We start from the raw sequence: 17,200 nt of genomic DNA on the forward strand, positions 1-17,200 counted from the left end.
CAAATATCATTGAACTCAATCGAGATGGTTAAAAAGGCAAAAGGACTACGATTTATTACATTTTACTCACGACTCAACAGATCTTCTATTTATTTGACTCAGGTAATATTATTACATATGTCACTGAAGTCTGAGGATGTTGAACACTGGTCTGTTGTGCAGCCTGGCTGAGAAACACCCAAACGTTCTTGGGGTAGAACAGCAACAACACCACCGAGGTAAGACCTTGCCCTGCGAGTTGCCCCAGTGACTCTTAAGGCTCTGACGGAGGAAACTCTGCAGCCCAGAGCCGTCACAGACGTCCGATGGTTCGGAAAGAATGAGATCCCGAGAGCGAAGGGACCTCCTGACCGCCTCCCATCAAGAGCGCAGACCGTCTCACATCAGGAAGTAATCTCAAACGTTTAATTTGTAGTTTGAATACTGTAATTCCAACAACGCTGCCACATATTATTCACCACCACAAACCAATCCCCCCTCTTTTGACATTCAAAGCTTCGGAATTAAAAGTTTTCTGCGGCGGAGCAGTCAGCTGAGAAATATGAGATTTTCATGAAAGATCCCCTCACGAGAAGATGACGACGGGCTGGATGTCCCACTTAAGAACTTCAGTTCAAAGGTTTTAAAAGATGCTTTGTTCTTTGAGGATTAACAGAGGGACAAAGGTGCAGGCAAATAGTTGGATACACTACAAGACTAGTGGTCCTCACTGCAGTGCAGAACACAGCCTGTGTGCTCTAAGTGCACACAGAGCTCAAGGCTCTTTACATCAGGGTTCAATCAGATCCCTACAATGTTAGGGGGAAATGGTTCTTTAATCTTAAAATCTGGCTCATGACACAGTATTGTTTCAGCTCACAGTTATGGAGCTGTGATTATGAGGAGCTGGGAACTGTGCCTGAGTTTTTAGCGGGGGAATCATATAAATGTGGGCCTGCTTACATATCACACAGTAGTAGCTCTTTTCTTGGTTCTTTAAGACGTTTAAACCCTCATGAGTGAGTTTGAGACCAAGACACATTATCAGCTCATCTCACCGCTGAAGTTCACTAACAGCTAAGTGCTGGTTTAACTTCAGCTGTGATTGAACAGCAAACTACATCTACATGTGAAATTCCTTCATGGTGATCAGGACGCTCCCTCTCGACTAGGAACCTCAAAAATGTTCTGATGTTTTAATAGTGAATTGTTGATGCATTTTTTCCAAGCTGCATTTTATTTAGCATTGTAAACTGACCACTGTCTGCAGCTTTATGTCGAGTTGCAAACGGTTCCAGACATGAGATGTAAAGAAAAAAAATAATATATAAAACTCATTTAAGCTGATTTCAGAACATTTCGGAACATGCAGTGTATGTGAGAACACAAATGTCCGAGTCAGCTGCTTTTCCTGCCAGTCCCCTGGTAAAACGTCCATAAAATGTCCGGGTGAGCCCGTGTCAGAATACAGCAGAAGAATTTCTGGAAAGTTCGCAGCGAGCGAATGTTGATGACATTTCTAACATAACGGATCCAAATCTAGAAGAATACAAATATCTCAGGATGAAAAAGAGGAGCCATACACGTAGAAGATGCAGACACAGATGTCAAAGAAAACGAGAGTTTTTGGTAATAAGGGCCGACACCAGCGTCGATGTACAGAAAACTAAAACACTGATTTCCACAGTGGGATTTATAAATCATGTCCTGCCTCCTGCATGTTCTACATCCCGTCGTCTGAATGTTCTGGATATTTTCATGTTGTTGTGAACACGTCTGACCCCAACCAGCGACTGCTGCGTGATTCCTACCCATAGCACTTAGCACATCTTAAAACTTTTAGAAAGTTTAGGCATTACTGTCTATTTGATCTGTGTGAGACGGGAAGTTAAGGAAGAGTTGAGATTAAAGACAAGAAAAGTCCCCGGCTAGAGTCAAACCAGAGACCTTTTGATAACATGGTCATGTTAAACCTCGAGACACAATATTATACATAACAATTTTTCGTTTAAAAACGTTTATCAGCAGAACTGTGCTTTAAGTTCGGAGGATTGTGAAGAAGATAAAAGTGAAGAAGAATAGAAGCCTTCTGAGGTATAAACAGTTAAATCCCTACAGTTCAGCATCTGGGCTAAAAGTAACAGAAACAAGAAATTACCAGTTCAATTTCAACTTCAGTTTTTGCACAAGTTGTTAAATATGAAGCTTGAAGGAAATGATCTGGGAATAACAATTTGTCAGTGTTGCAACAGTAGTTTTGACATGTACAGGGTCAAGTGTGTAACGTAATGTAATTCAATCTGTTTTAAAACGTTAGTTTTATGAATCTCAGTGTTCTAGGGGGAGTTGGGAACTGGTGAGAATGACGAGACACATTTTCTTTAATTCTTTGAAGTGTAGGAATTTCCTTCAAAGAATATTTTGAACATGACACACGAGAGGCTCCATGTTGACGATAATAATTTCACCAGATCTGTGATGGGTTTGGAAAATATGAAGATCCATTGAAACCAGAAAAAAAAGACCCGCTACGGTTTCAGATGACCTCACTTGCCAAACCAGGGCATAGTTGGCTGGTCTGGCTTCACCATAAGTTGCCTCACTCGGCCTTTCCAGCTCAGCTCAGCAGAAAACACCAGCAGTGAATGGAAAAATGAATCGTTTAACACATGAACCCCTGAGGGAGCGGGCTCCTGTTAGCTTTTCCATTCTTGGGAGGTATTTCTCATTTCTGCCTTTAAAGTAAAGCTTCAGGTTTCCCTGTTTTGCCTTGTTAAGACACATCAACACAAGATAAATAACGTTGACATTGCAAAACGTCTCCTCCGTCTCTCGTCTGTCTCTGCTTCGGAGTTAAGGAGGAAATGTGTAATAACACGCAGAGAAATCTGGCAGCTCTCACTGACCGTACTGGCATCTCTGTACCACCTTAAGTTAGTATGACTTAACGTCTCAAGAATCATCTGTCTTAACAAATCATTCATCACATTTTCCTGTAGCGTGAGACAATGCCAGTTGTTTCCAGTTCAGCTTTACTTCATTGTCTACAACTGAAATCGGTATTTTGAACGAGACATTCATCGTGTAAAGTGATGTCTTTCATTCATTCAAACATAGTTGTCTGTTGTGTCACTTTTCCTGATGGTTGTTCTAGTCAGACGGAGCCGTGTGATACCGTGTTCAGCATCGGGTGTAGACGGACAGAGCTGTCGCTGTTAAAGAAGAGTGAGGAAAGTGCAAAGTGATCAATTGAGAATGAGAGTAGGAGACATTTTCTGGATATTTCTACTTTCCTCCATACAGTTGGAATCAATCCATTCATTGTCTATAGCGCTTATGGTTTCAGGGTCATGTGGGGACTGCATGGATTCCAAGAAATTAAAAATGAAGCGTGTTTTGCTCTCATTAATATTGTACTTCTTTGTATTATATTGTATTATTACAAGTCTTGAATGTTTATATATCTGTTCTCACTCACCTCTTTGCAGAGTCTTAGTGACAGAGGGGCGGTATATGTACATAGAGTTAGTGTTAAGTGACAATTTAAAAATTAGAAAAATGAAAGAAAGAAAGAATGAAAAACAAACCACATCAAAAACAGTGAAAGGTAAAAAAAGAAGTATGAGAGGGAGGTTCAACAGTTAAAATTAGGGATAAAGTTGTAAAGGGACAGTTCACAGTGTCTTTATATTTTGTCATTTCGACTCAAGGTATATTTTTGGATAATAATCTTTTGTAAATAGGGGATTAATCATTAATATGATCCCTACATCTCAAACATCCTCCTCCTTTTACAGATGTTTATCTTTACCGTACGGCAGCTGCCGCTCTTTAGGGACGTCAGGTTCTATAAAGCAGCCCCAGTAAGGAATCCCGAAGAAAACAACAGATGACATCTTACACCACCTGGTTGTACCAGCCCACCTCCACCTTCTGACTGTTACTGGTTTCACTGAGGAACAAGTACAGCAGCTGTACAGTCCCACTCGCCTTGTTTAACCCAGTGCCAACGGGCCTCAGTGTGAGAACCATTCATGCTGATGTAAAATATTTTATATGGCAACAAGTCCTGAAAGCAGTGGAGGTGACAGACCTACCAGTGTGTTCTATATAAATATGGGAGTCTGAAGTTAACTATCCTGGCATCACTTCAAAGCTCCTGATGAGAAGCACATGACTTATGTCCCAACAATGCCTTTTTCCAAATCGAGTCCCTACAGAGACGTACAGATGGTGTGATCTCACAGAGTCAAGAGCCCTTTGCTGAAACTGAACCTCTCACCCTCACAGCAGAGGTTTTCCGTCGGTGGGGGTGTTTAGGGGCTGTTTTTTTCCTGGAGAGAGGGTGATGCTGTTCTCTGTTCACTGGAAATGTATTGACTGAGGATCCAACTCTCAGCCTTCCAGCTGGAGCCTGCTGCTGCTCTGCTTACTGCACGGGGTTTAAACCAGGACACAAACACACCTGACGGCTGAGGTAGGACACACCCTGGATTTATTAACAAAACAACTAATGCATACTCTACATGTTTTATCTGGTCGGTCTGGCATGTTTTATTTTCTAAGAACGCAGCATCTTTGAGGTGTAAAGGTTGGTTTCTGCTGGGCACCTTCAAGGTCGTGCAGATGTTAAAGTGTATTTTGAAAATCTTGATTTTATCAGCCAATCTACTTTTATATTGGAGGAAAAAGTTATGTGTTTATGTGAGTTTGATTTGCATGTAAATCTTTGATTTCAACAAGATCAACACAACAATGACCGCCAGTGTATGGATCATGTTTTAAAGTCAACAAAAAGGACAAAAAGGACTAAATCTGACTTTGATGATGACCGATGATGGATTTTTTATTGAATTGTGTGTGTTACTTTCCTGGAGGCTTGATTAAAGTAGATCTGACTAAGTGATATGATATGTAATGATCTCATTAGATAAAAATGTTAAGTAATTTTCCATGGAGTAGTCATAGTCATTAGGTCTTAAGTACAAACACATGAGGGGAAACTATCTGAATCACCTGAATCCTTTCAAGAACAAAGCAGACACATCTGTGACTGCTTTACTATATTAGTACTGAAACTATTCATTGATAACAAGATGAGTAGAAAAAGATCTACAGATTAATTGTTGTCAAAATTAATTGTCTTTTGTCATTTAATGACTTGAATCCACAAAAGCAAAAGTTATCGAAATATATGGTTCCTGCTCCTCCACATGTTTTTCTTTACTTTATATGATTGTAAACTGAAGATATTTAGGGTTTTGTTCTGGTCAGAAACAATGAGACGTCTGAAGATGGAACTGTATGGGAGTCCTGGTGGAGGCAGGAGGGATCAGATCAGGGATCAGATCTTATGACTTCAAAACATTTTCTAGTTCCAGCTGCTCTGATGAGAGGATGAGAGGCTGTTTTGCTTTATATTATATTTTATATTATATTATCTTGGACTCTGATCAACTGGAAACCAGATTTTTCACTATCATAGACTAGACGTATAGACGATATACAGGATTTGATATTGAAAATAATCATTGTAGTCACGAGTGGAACTGTATGTGAGTCCTGACGGATCAGAGAGGAGTCACTTCCCTCTGATTTTGATGTTTTATGAAATGCAGACCTCTGAAGAAATATAATTTACCTGCACTACTATAACTGGAGTGAGATTTACATCCAACTCCCTGTATTTAGCCTCTTTTGTGCTAAATGTGCACATGTGGAGTGAGAGACGGAGGGTTCAGAGGAAGGGTCTGTGCTGAGCGGTATTTGCTGTCGCAGCAGGATCCTCAACCACCACCACATACTTGTGGCTGCAGTCAACGCTCAACTTAAGGGCTGAGACTCCATCAAGATTACCAGAGGAAAGCAAACCAGACGCCGTCGGCCTCGCTCGGAAAGCTGCATGAATGTGTAATACAGGAAGATATGTATCATTTTCTGAATCAGCGCAGATGGTGAATAGGTGAGTGCTGGCAAAACATTTTTGTTGGCTGCAAGAGCTCCTTTCCAATAGATGTTTTCAGAGCTTCATGGAAATACCGATAGAAATAAAGAGCAGCACTTACTGAAAGTGATCGCTCCGACTACTCAGCCCTTTCACCATGTACTGTTTTAACTATACCCTCCTCAAACAGGCTGCAAAACTAAAACTGGACTCTACAGGACAGAAACAGCAACAGCAGTAACTACCAGTGTCACAATGACTGTAACATGTGTGTAAGTTCAGTATATCAAACCCACAGGATCTCTAATCAACATCTAACATATATTAAGAGTCGGACTCAGGTATTGGCAATATTGAAAGACTTGGCTCAAGATGCGGGGCCAAAGAACTGCTGGTGCAACCAAATAACTTGTGACTGAAGTGCTAAATTCGTTTTACTGTCAGGAGGTCAGGAGGTAAATCGATCCATAAATTAAAGTAACAGCACAATCTTTACAAAATTTGAAAGATGCCCTTTTTGTGTTGCAGAACTATCTTTCTTTAATCTTTCCAGTCCGGATCTCTTGTGATTAGAGGTTTTTCTTGTGACCCTATCAAGGGGTCCCTGTAACAAACAGTAGCAGATGTTGCTGCAGAGCTGCGTTCAGACATCACTGTGAGCTTGGGTTTCGGACATAATAAATCGGGCCTCACGGGTCCACTTGGCTCCTAGGAACAGGACTAGAGTTTGGATGGGTCCTAGTTCCTGTCACTTCGCCGCAAGCTGAGAACCCATCAAGACTATGTGCTCAACACTGAAGAAGCTAAAACTGAAAAACAGACACTGTTATTTCCTTGTTCTCTTTTGAAACATTGTGTAGGAGTAGTTTTTGTATTTCAAAACCATGTGGAGAAAAACTAAATATCAAAAGGTGGCCCACTTGCACAGGCTTCATCATTGTAAACTACAGGGCTCTGTATTTCCATTCTGTTGATGTTGGAATAAAACTGCAAAAAAAAACATGATTCCACTGCTTCTCAATATCATGACATCTAATCCTGTCAACTGATTTGAGCGCTAACCCGACCTCTGTCTTTTCCTACAGCTCCCTCTGGTCGCTGTTTCACTGACCACTAACCATGAGGGTCTTCCTCCTGCTGTGCCTGCTGGTGGTAGGCAACGCCAAACCCTACCAGCCAATCAACATCATGGATTTCATGAAAAACTATGACATGATGATGGCTGATTCAAGTGACGACGACCACGACCACGACGACGATGACGACGACGATGATGATGGCCATAGTGACGAAGATGATAAAGACGATTTAGATGATGAAGACGAGAACTGTCCTGCTACTTGCCATTGTTCACCCAGAGTGATGCAGTGCTCCGACCAGGGTGAGAACACACTCACTCCGGATCCACTGTTGACACGTGTTTAAAACTAGATAGAAATGCATCCTGAGCATTCACAGATAGTGTTAGATAAGTATAGACGGGTGGACGAGGGTCGCAGGGGCAGCTGGAACCAACTTACTACCAACGCTACTCCGAGCTCCCTCCGGATGTCTGAACTCTTCATTCTATCTATAAGACTGAGCCACCCGATGAAATGAAAAAAGCCCGGGTCTTTGTTATTTAATGAATATATCAGTTGAAACCGTTCCAATCCTTTGAATCAGACTTTCTTTAAACTACAGTATGGTGCAGAGACAACAGCGATCCGTGGCCTTGATACAGACTAATCATGTTTGATCATGTTTGTTCCGTAAATTAAAAAAACCCACAGATACATCATTATTTCATCTCTGCTGGCAGACTTTGAATCAGAAAGAACACAAATACTTTTCACCTGTATATCTCAGTATTTTCTTCTAAACTTTTGGCTCCCTGAGCTCTGACTTTCATCAGTTTAGGTTCAACTCCGGTCTCTAATCAGACATTTGTGTTTCTGCCAACAGGTCTGATCTCCATTCCTGAGAAGATCCCTGAAGACACTGTGATGATCGACCTTCAAAACAATGATATCACTGAGATCAAGGAGGACGACTTTAAAGGCCTCCACAAACTCTATGTAAGAAACCCTCCGTAGACCTTCAGAACTGGTTTACATTGCACATAGTGACAAACACCGCAACCCCTTCATGTTAACATCAAACAGACACATGGCTGAAATCAGAGAAGTAAAGAATCAGTCCATCTGATCAAAACATGAGCAAACAAGTTCCAGGAAACTGGATATAAAGTCATTTAAGGATATATATTTTGTGTGGTAAAGAAAATAACTTGTTCCAAAGAACAACATAACACCTGCACGCATACACAGTTGTAGATAATGGACACTTTTGTTCCCCTGCATTCATTCATTAAAGACGTCAGATCCTGTGTTCAACCAATGACTTCTCACAACAACAATAACAGTCTATTCAGACTCAATAACACCAGAGAACTATTACAGTGTGTGGACGCTCTAAAGGGTCTTTAAGGGACCAGACAAGAGGAAACTTGTCCATCAGCCTTTAGAGATGACAGTTCCTTTATGAAGCTTCCAGCTGGGGGTTGTCTTTCATCCAGCTGCTGTTTATCCAGCTGGGAGTAAACCACATCAAGGCCTACAACTCTCAACTGTAACTCAACAAACCGTGAGAATCTGCACTGTTTTTTTTACTAATACAACCAATGTAGGACAGAGAGTGATTTAGATAAAAAAAAAAAAAAAGGAATTCAGATTACCCCTCCAAAAAACTAAATATGTTTGAAACAAAAAACAGCTTTAAATTACACCAGATTTCAGCTGCTATAAACATTTATCATTAATTTTGTTGCCAAGCACAGGTTGGATATCAAGCATGAAAGTTTAACCTTGAAAGCATGTGTAAAAGACTATTTAAACTCAAATAACTAAACCTTTAACTGTGCCGTTCAATTTAATTGAGTTAGTCATCATAGCATCGGCATCATCTGCTTCAGGCGATGCAGTAAAAACTCTGCTTGAATCATTTTTTCCATTTTACTGTGATTTCTTTCTCTCACAACAGGGCCTGTTCCTCATCAACAATAAGATCTCCAAGATTCACCCCAAGGCCTTCAGAAACATGGACCATCTCAGACTGCTGTATCTCTCCTACAACCAGCTGAAGGAGATCCCTGCGAACCTGCCTCCCAACGTCATCGAGCTCCGCTTTCACGAAAACAAGATCACCAGAGTCCAGAAGGACGCATTTAAAGGCCTGAGGAAACTCCATGTGCTGGGTGAGACCTGGTTTCAGCACTGTGTTTCTGATTAGGAATAATCAGTGTTGTCGAAGGACAGATGTTTTTGTGGTTCTTTGCCAAACAAAATGTCTGCAGCAATTAATTTGACTGATTTAACAGTATAGAGCAGTTATAGAGCATAGTTTGATCGTGACTCATGTCAATATGATGTCCTACTTGTTTACACTCAAACCCAGGACATGCATCATCAAGCAGTTGCTCGCCATTGTATATGTGGATGACGCAAGAAAATATAATAAATCCTTAGTAATCAAACCAAATATTTTGTGCCTGTCCAAACAGAGCTGGGTGCCAACCCTCTGGCCAACAGTGGGATGGAGCTGGGAGCTTTTAATGGCTTGTCGACTCTGTACCTCGGAGTCGCAGAGGCCAAGCTAACTGCCGTACCCAAAGGTAAATAACACTCACCTCCTCCTGATTTGAACAATGTATTGTTACCTTGACTTTCTCCTCGAGTCACCTGGTTATTACTCTGACGAACACTGAACCTCACCTGTACAACTGATGTGATGAAACTGACGAAATGATGCTTTGATTTGTTTTCCAACTAATGAAGTAAAGTTTTCTTAAATGACACGTTACACTGGTTGTGTTTGTTTTGTTTCTCCTAGACTTCCCGACATCTATCACAGAGATGAGCCTGGACTACAACAAGATCGCTAAGGTGGAGGTAGAAGACTTCATCAGATATAAAAACCTGCAGAGGTGAATACCAGCCACATTTTACCGTAGAAACTGACAAGCCCACTCTTCAATGAACCTGTCCAGGCCGTTTCTCAAGTTAATATAATGAAAAATGTATTTACTTTCTGTATTTTAAAGGTTTCTGGGAAAACAGATTCAGTTTTAAATAGTAATCGTTGGCACATTATATATTAATGGACAGAGACATTTCAAGAAAAATATGAATTGTAATGTTCAGAGGTTACGCTTAATTAAAAAAACTAAATCAACACCCAATTTCTTAATATAAAGACTATACAACATTGTGTGTGTCCTTTAAGCTCATTCACTTTATCTGTATTACCACACATTGATATATTTACATCAGGGGCGGGGCCTCTCTACGGAGGCCGCCATGTTTTTTACAGTAGCCCAGACTGGACAAACTAAACACCTTTTGAGTTTTTATGACAACTGAAGGTTACCACAGGTTCTCCATCATGTTTGGAAGGGGAGGGTGAAGTGAGGGGTGTTCAGCTGCAACATGCAACTTCACCACTAGATGTCCCTAGATTCTTCACACTGAACCTTTTTATTTATAGGTACATATTTAAATCTGTTATCCGTCTCTAATTTATTTCTTATTAACCAGTGATGACACCTTTTAACTATCTTTTGCAGGCTAGGACTTGGTTTTAACCAGATTAAGTCTGTAGAGAATGGCAGCTTTGACAGCATCCCAAACGTCCGTGAGATCCACCTAGACAACAACCGTCTGAGGAAGGTCCCCCCCGGCCTCGGCTCCCTGCGCTACCTCCAGGTACAGATATCTGATATCCACCATGTAGTCACTGTCTCCAGGGGTTGTGGGTTGACGAGTAGCTCTGAGCCAAAGTATCCAAAAAACAACATCTTCTTTTCTTATTTATATTTCAACAAATCAAAAAGAGGTAGATGTTTTGAAGTGGGTCATTGCAATCAATGTTCCTCTCACGGCGAAGGAGCACGTTTCTCAAACTGAGCCCAGACTCGTCCTTGTTTCCATTATCCTGTTATGACCCAGAGTTTATCATCGTAGACTAATATAAATCAGCTGCTATATCCTGTATGTAGATGTTGAAGAAGGAGAATGTACAACCTACACTATGTTGTTGTCACATAAGCAATGAAGAGAAACAGTAAGGTTGTTTCTCCAGTTCAGACTGTCCAAAATGTTGTTTCCTGTGTAAAAGGTTGTAATTCTGAGTTTCAATGTTTTCTTAAAGGCAGCATCAGCACGAAACTCTGTCATGGTGTGTGCACAAAAAAAAGCTGAAAAATATCTGATTAAAAACAAAATTCCTTTCTGTCTGTTCAGGTGATTTTCCTCCATGGCAACAAAATCAACAGTGTGGGAGTCAACGACTTCTGTCCCGTCACGTCCGGTGTCAAGAAGAACCTGTACACGGGCATCAGTCTGTTTGCCAACCCTGTCAAGTACTGGGACATCCAGCCGGCCACCTTCCGCTGCGTGACCGGGCGGAGGGGCGTTCAGCTCGGAAACTTCAGAAAGAAGTAGAGAGCGAAAAACGAGGAGTTCCGGGAAAATAGAAAATGGAGAACTGCCAATATCCTTGTTACAGTATAAGGAATAAACTGGAAATCATTTTGATAGATCAACAAAAAACAAAAGATGAAACTGTACATTTAAGTGTTTAAGTTCATGGTGACAGTTCTCAGCCAGGGGGAGAAAAACAAAAACAAAACTCTAGTCCGGCTGTTGGTGCTGATAATGTGTAAAATAACAAAAACTAGAAACTAGGCCCAACGGTCCCCTTAAATTCAGTAAAGCTGCACCAAATGGCACAAACTCATATCCGTTCTCTAAATATGCTTAATTTGTTTAAATAATGATTCAAGGAAATTGCAAACAAACAATCTTGTCATGTTTAAGAAAGTTAGAAAATCTGCATCTGCTGCTTTGTTCTGATTCATGGACAAGTTGAATGAATCCTTGCACCATTTGTGGAAATCTGTTCAGTAGTTTTTTTGCATAATCCTGCCGACAAACAAACAACGGACAGGGGTGAAAACGTAACGTCCTTGGTGGAGGCAATTAATCAGTTTTTCTTTGTCCCTCAACTTTTGCTGGGTAAGTTTTACTTGGGGGTAGAGCGCCTCCCCCTGGTCCTTTTGAGTAACACCACCCAATAACTTGAGTAGTGTTACATTCCTGTGCCTTTTTCAATGAAAGACAAACGTTTTAATTGTTTTTCTTTCAATGTCAAAATCAAAACAACTTTTAACGAGATACAGTTATGTAGGACGATTTAAGTTGTTTTCATATCAACAAACAAAATATACCTTTTCTCTCTTTTGTCATTTCTTTACATAGTGTATTATATTGTCGCCATTTTTTTTAAGTTGAGACAACAGAATTATCATAGAAAATTCACTTTAGCCTAAAAAAAACATTTCAGCTTAAATTTATACATATTTTCCTTTTGGCAGAGGCCTGTACAGTCAGTGAATGATTCTGGTGTTATTCAGTGTAACCTGTCACTCTAAAGCCCTGTGTCTTTCTCCATGTCGATGTTTTTTCATTATCTCACTGCATGTCTGTATCGTCTTCATTTAGAAACTGAAATTATACATTGTCCTTGATGTAAACGTTTTCCTCTGCAGGGCTGGGGATAATCTGTAATCTGAAATTTACCCTTGAACTCAGTTTGTTTTAATAACCTATAGCAACCAAAATACCACCACAGTTGATGTTGAAATTATAAGCAGGTAATGATCGTCTGAGAGCATCTTCCTTATAAACTTGTCCCTGTTTATTCCAATGTGCTACCCTCCAAAATGGTGCTATATTTATTTAGTCTGTCTTTAAATAAACCTGGATCACCTCCCAACTTCAGCCTCAACTTATTTTTAAAATGAATGTAGGTTGGAGTTGATTTTATCATTTCAGCTATTACTGTGTTATCCTGTAGGAAGTAGTCAATAATTCATTTGATTTGATTTAACATGCCGAGTACTCACCTTCATGGTTGAATACCAAAGATTAGAAATTCCTTTTCCAAAATGTTTAAATGTCAGAACTGTATAAATAGATTTGCAGATTTATAGAATAGAATCTCCTGCTCAGAATCAGAGAAAGATGTGGATTGTATTTGTAAACGGTATTTACAACAGAATAAAAACAAAGCAAATCGCTCAAGCTGGAGAAAACTGGAAGCAAAATCAAAATTAAACAATTAACAGTTGATAAAGTTATTGGTGAACGATCCAGACAGAAGAGACTTTATTCTGGTGTCCCTGGTAGGAGGTAAGTGAAGCTATTCCCTTATCAACCAGCAGATGTCACTCTACACTAAAGAGTTAAAGACCATCATCTTGGTGGAGGCTTTAACTCAGAGAACGTCAAAAACCAAAAAGTGATTGATTCAGATTCCAACTATATATTGTTGAGGACACTTAAAGATGAGTATTTCTAAACTGCAGAAGTTTTTACTGATGTATTAATTGGTTTGTATATTTAATGTCCCGTTTAGACTAATACATGAAGTGATGTAAACAGGAACCCTGAAAGTTTTACATGCTTTAGAAGCTTGTTTTATTTGTTTAAACCTGCATTGGTCATTTGCCATTTGTGGAGGAAAGGGCAGCAAACATTGTAGGTTATAAGAGGAACGCGATAATTCCCTGTGTGTTCATCACTACGAGCTACACAAGCTACCTCGGCTTCCTTAATGTGGTTTCCTGTTGTTGTTTGGCACTAATTGATGACAGATCAATCTCTAGTAAATCAATGGGCTGTCAGTTAGACAGAGAAACATATTTTAATCCAACCATTATCCAGAAATGATGCCAAATTCAACAGCAATTATCTTGGGTCTTTTTGGAAGCTGCTTCAAAACACATTTCGCTGATCACAGATTCTCGACACCAGAAGTTAGTCGTTCCTGCCTCGCTGACAGCAACAATTCAAACACACTCACAGGAACGATGAATGTGATGAAACCAGTGTGAAAACGGGACAAAGTCTGTGTGTTTTCTTTTCCCTCTCCGTCTCTGTGGGAGGCCGCTGTCGAACAGCAGCCAGCTCCCTGCACACTTTGAGAAACTCGACACCTGCCAGCTGCCTTCATCATTTCCACCTCCACCTGGAACTGATACCTACAGTCCACAGAAAATAGGACCAAGCTGGGGTACAGTTCCATGAGCTAGTTTGCATGGTTTGTCTTTTTAAATGAAGACTCGTTGTGCTGTGGGTGGGGTGGAGGGGAGCGGCCCCTCTCTCTCTCTCTCTCGTTCTCCAGGAAACATATGGAACAGATCTGCTGGTTGGCCAGGCCTCGTTCTGCCACGTCTCACAGCCACACGCACGGACAGAAAACGGTCCTAGCTTCAGCACTTTTACCTCTCTTCACCCTTTTCTTTTACTATTCTCACTCTTCTACTTTACTCAAGTCATCACCTACCCACGACCACTCTCTACCTGCCTCCCGTCCTGCACACATGAGTCTTTCAGCTGGTGAAGTAAGTCAGAAGAATAAGCTCATGGACGACATGAGGACGATTTGAATGTTAAATCAGAGCACATGTCGGTTGTGTCGCCATCTCCTTCAAAGTATGAACTCAACAGCTCTGGGACCGTCCCGTTCCAAACACTTAGAAAAATGCAGCTGAGAAAAATGCAGCTTCTTTCCCAGAATTTTTCCCATGACAGGGTTTGTCTCATAAAAGGCAAAAGTATCAGTGTCTAACAACTCCACTGAATGCAAGTCACTATTTATTCAGTCCTTCTGAATTTATGATGTCAAACTTTACAAGAGCCTCACCTGAAGTAAAGAGCTGTTTCACTATTCTCAGAATATATTATAGGCTTATCAAGAAAAGAAAGAGAAAGCAAGCAGTGGTGTTAATTCAATTTAACACAGAGTCCTGTATTAAATCCAGATGGTGACTCAGTTTAAACCAACATCTAGTGGCAGCATTTAAAATGAGAAGAGATGCACCAGGATCTCCTGATTCAGCAGCAGGTGACCGGATGGATATTTCACAATATCTTTTCATTCTGCAGTTCTTAAGAGGTGGGTTTTAGTAATGTTTAAAAATATGGGCCTACCTCTCGTGTGTAACTAATTAATATGGATACGTTTCTAGTTATTTGCTTTTATTTGTTTTCTGTTTTTCAGCATTGCTTAAATAATTTAATAAAATGCATTACTATTATGTTATATGCAGTAACTAATCAGAGCCGCACATCAAATTTAAATATGAAACACTTATGATCAGTAATCTATAGATTGGATAATCTCAAGCCTTTATAACAGTAGAAGATTTGACTAATCACAGTGGAGAGGCCCAGGTGCAGCTTCTGTTTTATTCCTACTGTGAAAATGTCTTCTGTGAAAAAGGGTCTTTTAATTTACTGTGAATCCACTAATTCAAAAATAATTTCAGCTTTCAACCATCATGGCTCATTTACTTAGAATAAAAGAATACGACTTATCCCATATCTGGGATAAGTCGTCTCCATCCATCATTCTTTTGTCACTTTATTATTATTATTATGAGCTACTCTTCATCAGATTCTGCTATATTTCAACATCTAATCATGTGTAGCTGTAACGATGCAATATCCCCACATGTCGACTTTAAAGGCCCGAGGAGATAAATCACCTCCCTCTCTGCACTTAGAATATTGTAAATCCAACAACAACAAATTCAGAACCAGTTTCCAAGCTTCTCTCCTCTCCTCCTTTTTCCTCCTCTTCATCCTCCCTTTACCCAATAAACATTTTTTCTCACAGTGATTATTGATCGACTGTAGTTGGAGTTAAAGCTCAAATTCACACACACACACATTCATGTAGCACAACTGTATGCAGCACTTTATCTGTCACACACCACATACCAACATCAGAAGCAGTTTAGAGTCAGGGTTTTGCCCAAGGACACTTTGGAAGGAGAACTGGAGGAGCCAGGGATCAAACCACCGACCTTCTGGTTTGTGAAAGTACTCCTGAGCCACAGCTGCCCACATGGTTCTCATCTCAATCAGATGGCTATCGAAAGAATGATGTTGACCATGGACTGCACAAAAAGATGGATGACAAGACAGCTCTCCAAAAATGAAGCTGAATCCTCTTGATCGCCCCCTGGTGGCTGGCTGCAGTAGTTCAAAAACCCAGCCTCAACTTTATTAACACCATATGGGCCAAACTAAAAAGTCAAAGCACATTTCAAATAAATTTTTGTTTTTTCATATTGCAATACAAAAACTATGTAAGTTCAGTTTTTTTTACAATATATATTTTTACCAGTTCAAAGTTGGATTATTTAAAACTAGATTAGTTTCAGACTTGCTGTTCAAAGTTCACAATCCTATCGGCCTTGTCATAATAAATTGACTTGAGCTTCAATTTTAAAAACTTGGCAGCATTTTTGAGTTGGTTGAAAAATGAGACTCAATCCTGCTGAACTCCAGTTTGATGGTAATTAGGTATTTAAGTGTATGAAATATTTTCCATTAAGGAAATGTTGGGAGAAACATTAGGATTTCATGGTTTGCCTTTTTTGACATAATTTTTTGACATGTTTGTCTTCAGAGTGAATGACCTTGATTATGCCGTGATCCTGGAAGAAGCTGGTTAGAGGCCAACACACGAGGCAGAGGAGGCAGAGGGGGGGACGGAGTTCAGGTTTCTACAGTATAAACTAAGGAGTAAGTGGGCACTGGTAGAGTCATTAGGCAGGAGGGGACCACTGCTCCCAGCCGCACCTCTGATTAAGGATCCTGAAGCCTCATCAATCACTTCACAACTTCACTGATGGATTCAAGCCCACTGAAATATCACACTGCTTTTTTAAAAATTCTAATTAACTTTCCAATAAGACCAATGTCAACATCTCCTTCTTACAAATGATGTTGCACCAATTAAAACACTTACTGGTCCAATAGTTCAAAGTGGGAGAGTAACGATTGTGAAACAGAGACTGAAACTGAATTACAAATGTCAACAATCAAAGCTAATGGAACCCATGATGCCCCAACCCTCTTATTTTTCATTTCAGAATTAAGACAGTAGTACATCTAAATAATGAAATAACTATTTAATTTAAGCTTACCCTCAAGAAAGCTACAGGTGAGTTCTTTCTCTGCAGAGGAAAAATAAATGCAGCTCGTACAACAGCATTGCTTAAAGAAACTCTCCAGGGGGGGGCTGCAATGTAGTTAGGGTCACGTGACACCAATATTTATGTTAAAATCTCCCAATAGTTGTGTGAGTACAAGCTAAAACTATGATAAATAGGTTATGTCAAAGTTGAACTATAGGTATTAGGTCTGTTAGCTGCAATGGATGTTT

General features: G+C 40.1%; 2 protein-coding genes across 5 annotated transcripts in view; one reads left to right on the plus strand and one right to left on the minus strand.

Annotated features, from left to right (window-relative positions):
- The window catches only part of LOC118104545 (centromere protein P), a 72,754-nt gene that overhangs the window by 24,139 nt on the left and 31,415 nt on the right, over nt 1-17,200 (minus strand). The gene's annotated exons all lie outside the window — the stretch shown is intronic.
- aspn (asporin (LRR class 1)) lies at nt 4,223-12,736 on the plus strand. 2 transcript variants are annotated; one of them, XM_035151493.2, is made up of 8 exons: nt 4,223-4,456; nt 7,013-7,304; nt 7,868-7,980; nt 8,945-9,158; nt 9,465-9,575; nt 9,794-9,887; nt 10,527-10,665; nt 11,203-12,736. In XM_035151493.2, the coding sequence occupies exons 2-8, from the start codon at nt 7,043-7,045 to the stop codon at nt 11,401-11,403; spliced, it is 1,134 nt and encodes a 377-aa protein (XP_035007384.1). In that variant the 5' UTR covers nt 4,223-4,456; nt 7,013-7,042; the 3' UTR covers nt 11,404-12,736. The 2 variants fall into 2 exon arrangements, with proteins under 2 accessions (XP_035007384.1, XP_035007383.1); XM_035151492.2 differs by having other exon boundaries at nt 4,225-4,456; nt 7,009-7,304.

The sequence above is a fragment of the Hippoglossus stenolepis genome, chromosome 3 (genome assembly GCF_022539355.2).
Source record: "Hippoglossus stenolepis isolate QCI-W04-F060 chromosome 3, HSTE1.2, whole genome shotgun sequence".
Lineage (NCBI taxonomy): Eukaryota > Metazoa > Chordata > Actinopteri > Pleuronectiformes > Pleuronectidae > Hippoglossus > Hippoglossus stenolepis.

Excerpts from the sequence above, each read along its gene's own strand:
- aspn (XM_035151493.2), top strand. The coding sequence starts at position 7,043 with ATGAGGGTCTTCCTCCTGCTGTGCCTGCTGGTGGTAGGCAACGCCAAA. Across the intron at positions 7,305-7,867 it reads GATGCAGTGCTCCGACCAGG|GTCTGATCTCCATTCCTGAG; the intron begins GTGAGAACACAC and ends TTCTGCCAACAG. Across the intron at positions 7,981-8,944 it reads AAGGCCTCCACAAACTCTAT|GGCCTGTTCCTCATCAACAA; the intron begins GTAAGAAACCCT and ends CTCTCACAACAG.